This window comes from Atta colombica, unplaced genomic scaffold, assembly GCF_001594045.1.
Source record: "Atta colombica isolate Treedump-2 unplaced genomic scaffold, Acol1.0 scaffold82, whole genome shotgun sequence".
NCBI lineage: Eukaryota > Metazoa > Arthropoda > Insecta > Hymenoptera > Formicidae > Atta > Atta colombica.
The window spans coordinates 25,908-32,069 of record NW_017259575.1 but is presented as its reverse complement, the minus strand read 5'-3'; the positions used below and the strand labels follow the sequence as shown (position 1 = coordinate 32,069).

Here is a 6,162-nt window from a genome sequence, read left to right as displayed (position 1 = left end):
TATAAAGAAAAGAACGTGTAAACACGAACGTTGTCTTTGACAGTAATATATTGAAAAAAAAGCAATATTACAATTTCCACTCTATCACCGTAGAATAATATCGAAGGCAATTGATGTACATTAACCAGATTAACAATGTATAATGAATAAATGAATATTTAAGTCGGCAGTAAGATAATTACAATCCATTAGCTGCGCCAATAAAGTTGCAGTCAAATTTTATTTCATACGAAAGCAAAATTTTCGCCAATTTTTCATTATCTACCTTATAATTATATATTTTTTTTATAATACAAATGTAGTCATCAAATACAAAGAATCAAATTGAAGCGAAGTGAGACGCCGTTGAATTTCCGGCAGCGAGATAAATTAAATTGTGTAGAAAACGTAAAGAGACGCAAGTACGCAAACATAATAGCCGTAATTAGGACAATTATTCGACGCAGCCTTTCTTATAGTTGTCGTACATGGCTAGCTCATGACAATAAACAACCGTGCGTATTTTATGAATTTCTACTGACAATGAGTGTTAGATTTAAACTTACTGTAAAACTCCAAATTGTAATAATACGAATGAGGCTGCCCCTATAATTCTCCCCTCAATAATTATAAAAATTTCATTATTAAGAAGCAAAGTATAGTATATGCACATAAGTATAAAAATAAAGATACAATCAAACATTCTAGATATTTTAATTAAAAAGAAAATGAATTATATTACATTAAAAGTATCCTTTAATATAAAATATAGCAAGGAGAGATATTATATGTAGCATTTGTAACACAATCTAGCATTAGCAATCTATTATATATATTTATAGGTATAAGTGAATTTACAATCTTCACTGGTTTCTTTGCATTGCGACAGAGAAAAATTTTTTGCGACAAAGACATTTTAGATAACATTTTAGATAACATGCTCGGTAATCTAAATCTCATAGATTACGAGATCCTCTTACATACATCTACGTGCTATGTGCTAATATTAAATTATAATCTACCTAGCGATCCTGGATGCAACTAGAGGGATTCGATATCATATTGTACAATCTCCGTCAATCTCGGGGTATGAGAATGATGTTTACAATCTGTTTAAGTTGTTTTTAACTCTTAACAACCATGAATGACTATACAACTGTAGCATGATTACTGCAGTATCGTCGCACAGCTTTTTTAGTTTTTACCATATACAAAACCAAGATTACAAAAGATTTTTAGGGCCCTACCTGTCCATTAATTTCATATTAAAAAAATTTGAAGTTTTGAAAATAACAAAAGAGTTACAATTAAAATTTTTATAAATTTTTACAGTATAATTAAAATTTTTATTAACTTCATTAACTTTATTAACTTTATTAACTTTATAGTATAAACTTTACGATATTAAAACTTTATAAATCTTTAAACCTTTAATAAAATCTTTTATAAATTTTGTATAATACAATTTTAATTATAAGTTTAGTTTTTATAAGTTTAGTTTTATAAATAAAAAATTTTTCTCTAATCAATTATTGATTAAGGAATCAAAATTACAATCTTTAATTATCTCATTTAAATATCTCATTTTCAATAGAAAACACGAGCATTTTTTAGCTTTTCTTGCCCCATTATAGAGCATGAATATGATCTTATCAATTTTAATTTAGTCTAAATTACTTTTAGCGGATGCCATATAGTTATAGGTAGAGTAAAATATATTCCTAAAGCTATGACTATATTTGAGAATTTTTTTCTTCCAGATTATTTTTCATTATATAAAGTAATAATTCTTTTCTTTTCTCAGTCTTTTTTCTCGATCATTTCCTGAGGGCCCTTAGCACTGCAGTCTAGGTGCGGTGCACCTTCAACATCCTTTCTTTTGCACGGCTCCTTTTATAAAACCTACACAACGCACATACTGCTAACACTACAGTTATAAGTTAAGAGTTACAGAATAGATCCTTAATCATCGCCCTTTATCATTACAATCTCACGAAAAATAATCTTTAAAGTGGAACTGAGGTTCACGAGGTAACGTTGGAACGTCACGATTATTTTTACTTACCTGCATGGGACTACTTTGATTGTCCACTTTGTCAATACCATCCACTGGTTGTTGAGGTCCGCCCAGCAGTGCCGTGAGGACTCTCAAACCCACGGAAAGCAGATTGGTCCATGGACTCACAGTCGTACCATCGTCTATCTCATTTTTACTGGGTCCAGCTACACCTCCGGTCTGACCTAGCAGCATTTGCATCAGCATTCCTAACATATTAGACCATGAGAAACCGCTGCTGCTACCTTCCTGCACAGACCACCAAAGAATATCACGATATGATATAGTGGAAAAAAAGACAAGTTGCTGAATTTTGTGTGATATATACATATCTATATTAAAAGTGTAACGGAAAATCGAATAACATTTTATTCCTTCGATTCCTAGATATATTATTGTGATTGTATTGCATGTTTGACATAATAATATAATAATTGAATTAAATTAAACAATTATAATTTTAAATAAAGCTCTAAATGAGTACAAATTTAACTAAACAAATCAGGGCTAAAGGAGTTATATTGAGAAGCTACGTATCTATTATACTAATAATCAATAAAACATCATCTTTAGTAATGTCTATTCTATAATTATAGTGTATAAATTCTAAGTTAGTCAATTAAAATCAATTATCATGTCACTTGTTTAATTAATCACAAATTATTCAAAATGAAAATGGATAATATTATCTTAATCCTTGATTCCTTTGAAATTCCGAATAATTTATGTTCGCAATCATTGCCATTTAAACATCTAATGATGAAAATCCACATAATAAATATATCTTCAGAGAGGATAGAAAACATTAAGTAGGGGACAACTGAGACTCTGTAGGGGACTACAGAGTAAATTAAATTAATTGTTCGTGCGCACGTGCGTCTGAATCTTTTACCTGAATTTGATTAGTGCTAATATCCTCGAGATCATCAATCGCCACTTTTTTCATCGCATTCGGTTTCTCAGCGAATTTTCTCTCCTCTCTGATCTGTTGTTGTTGATATGGTTGCGGGTATTGCAGCGTGTATTGAGAATGTTGCGGTAATGTCGCGACTTGTCCCAAGACAAGTGCGATCAAGCAGAGCGATACGTGTTGGTTATATTGCATTCTGTAATAAAAAAAAAGACATTTTTGCTGAATTTTTAATTGCACATAATTTATATAAGAGTAATTTATATAAGACTATCTGTAAATTAGAATGAATTTCTTGCCAAAAGGAGCTTTCTCCATATCATTTTTAGCATAATTTCTAATCTGTAAATATTTATACAACGTGAAAATTACAAATATTCTTTTCACAACCGGCGATTGTATTCACTGATATACACATTCCCCGGGTATTTCACAAAAGTCACATGCATGCGCGCATGGATTATATTATTAATTATCAGGGTTTAGGAAATGAAAGAGTACTATTCCATTACTTTTTCTGTTACTTTTTATAATAACAATTTAATAATGACGTTGTAATTTTTTATGATTATAATAATTAACTAAACGCTGAGATTGAGAAAGTCATTTTGAAAAATCACTCGCATCATTATGCATTTACCAACTGAAAAAGATAATTTGTAACGTAACCTTGTTATAATACCTAAAAAGAAATGAGTTACAAATGCCGAGTTAATTTTTTTAACAACGAGTGACTTTTCCAATGTTTTACGAGTAATGATCGAGTGATTTACCAACTTCGATGTTACCCAATATAGTTATACAAAAATTCATTATCACCAAATTGTTATAACAGAGTAATGATAAGGGAAGCGTAACAGCGTTACAAGTAACTGGTATTACTTCCATTCTCTGATTATTATGCATATATCACATATATGACATAATCGAACGTATATTTATATAGGAGGTACTAATTATATACAAATTTTGTTAGAAACTTTAATGTTTATAGAGTAATATAGAGTGACTTGATTTTGGAAACTCAGCAGAAAAAGATATGCAGTACGAGATAATTTAGGGTGATTCAGAAATGAAAGTATGTTGCGAACGTACAGTTGAAACGTGAAACGATGATTCTGACAAATAATGATAGAGTAATTCAATTGATATTCAAATGTATCTCTTTATTTGTTTCATATTGCGAGAAAAATTAAAATTTGCGCAAGTAAAATAAAAATCCTTCGATGATATCATACAAAATTATAATTACTCCGTAATTTTTTCCCACCATCAGAAAATATTAATCAAAACTAATATGATTATTATTGTATTCTAGAAAAATAACAACAATGTTTATGGATACTGTTGAAATGTGAAAATAAGAAATTGTCTCTTTTCTTTTTAAAGACGATACATAAAATTGCATATGACAGTTATTTACAATAGATTGAATCTTAAATATTCAATTTAATTGTGAAATAGAATACAGATAGTGAATAATAGGATTTATAGGGATAAACGACCGACGATGAGCTTCACCTTGATCTTTAACAGAACAAGAAACGGAAGGGATTGAGTACATTTTGCGGGCATAGTAGCAGAGTGCAAGTCGAGAATGTTTGAGTACGATGCTGCTGAAAGTGTGCCACAGTGGTTAAGGTCGCTTCGACGGTAAGCATGCCGATCGCTCGTTAGCCCACTTGCCGATGGCACGCCGGTGCTGGTTTGTTGAACCCGACAAGTACCGTTACTCCAAAAGGCGGTCACGACCTACTGCCGATCGTAGCAACGACCGGTTCTCGTGTCCGCCGAAAAAAAAAATAAATAAAAAAAACAAAGTAAAAAAAAAGAAGGGAAGTAATCGATGCGATGATCGTGGAAGTCGAGGAATCCACAAGTAAAATCCACAAGTAATAAAGTCAACAGCATCTATCTTACGAATGTCTTACGAATGTCTTCGGAAACTTTTCGCATGATCTCTTCACTTTATATAAATAATAACATCACTGAGTAACACTTCTCATTATCTCATGGATTTATAAAATTCATAAGTATTAAGTGAAAAAGAATTTGTCAACTCAAGTAGTATGAAGCGTTAAAAGTGCTAAAAAAAGTATATAGCTTCTTTTAGCGCTTTCCAGACGCTGTTATGCTACTTGAGAAAATTTTTTTTACATCGAAAATTATTTTATATATTTTGTTTATATTTTTATATTATTATTACACTAACTATTTTTCCTGAAAGCTTCGATTTTCGGGCCAATTTCGAGTTAATTGTAGAAATTAAAGAGTATTCAAGGAAAAATGACATGACTATCGATGTTCAATGCGTGGAGAGTCTTCATTTTATCCAAACATTTTTTATTTAAAATTTGAAAAAAACATTTTCAATTAAAAGTGTGTCATGTCCGTCTCTTTAGAAAAGATGATGTTATCATCGACATTTGAAATTAGTACTTAAAATGATCATGCATACTCTTTCATATACGATGATTTTATTGTCAATTTATAGATAATATATAAATTTGAGTTATAAACAAAATGATGTAATTGAAAATGATGAATTAAATGATGTTAATATCGGTGACGATGAAGGTAACAAAGTGACGATTGTGAAAGCAATGAGAAAGATTGCTCTCACTGACGACGAGAAACGATGCACGGCGCACCTTTGGAAAACGGTACACGTCACGGTGAAAAAATTACAAAACGAGTTTCTAACTGTATCTTTACACCTGGCGACAAACATTTTCTATTTAGTTGCCTGCGATAAATCTGGCGTAGAAAAAAAATTTGCAAATACCTCTCATGAGGTTATTGGGAGCGGTTCCGTAATGACAATTCCTAGTGACAGAAATTAAGCCAGAAAAATTATTTCTAGAAAAAAAGGTTAAGAAACATTCACGTGTTATTTAAATATTTTATGTGAGAAAAACGTTCAAAAGAATTATTCCAATTTTAATTGCATTGTTGCACAAGAATGAAATATTTTTTTAATTATTTATCTTTAAGACGCAAAGCTTGATAAATATAGTTTATCATGCAAGTATATATCTATCAAGTAAAAGTAAACACAGGGCAAGTAACTATTAAGTAAGACAACAAGTAAATTAATTATATTAAATAATAATAATAATAATAATAATAAATAAAATATAAATATAATAAATAAAATATTACATTGTAAATACAAATTGCAAATTAGATTTGATTTAAATAAGTTTTACTTTTGGAA

The 6,162-nt window shown here is 30.2% G+C and overlaps 1 protein-coding gene across 3 annotated transcripts in view; it reads right to left on the bottom strand.

Annotated features, from left to right (window-relative positions):
• Positions 1–6,162, bottom strand: part of LOC108692748 — a 10,294-nt gene that overhangs the window by 3,649 nt on the left and 483 nt on the right. For all 3 annotated transcript variants that reach the window (XM_018201161.1, XM_018201158.1, XM_018201160.1), the window contains exons 2-3: positions 2,928–3,141; positions 2,045–2,284 (exon numbers count right to left, since the gene is read on the bottom strand). In XM_018201161.1, the coding sequence (XP_018056650.1) occupies positions 2,045–2,284; positions 2,928–3,140 (453 nt within the window). In that variant the 5' untranslated portion in view covers position 3,141. The remainder of the gene's footprint in view (positions 1–2,044; positions 2,285–2,927; positions 3,142–6,162) is intronic.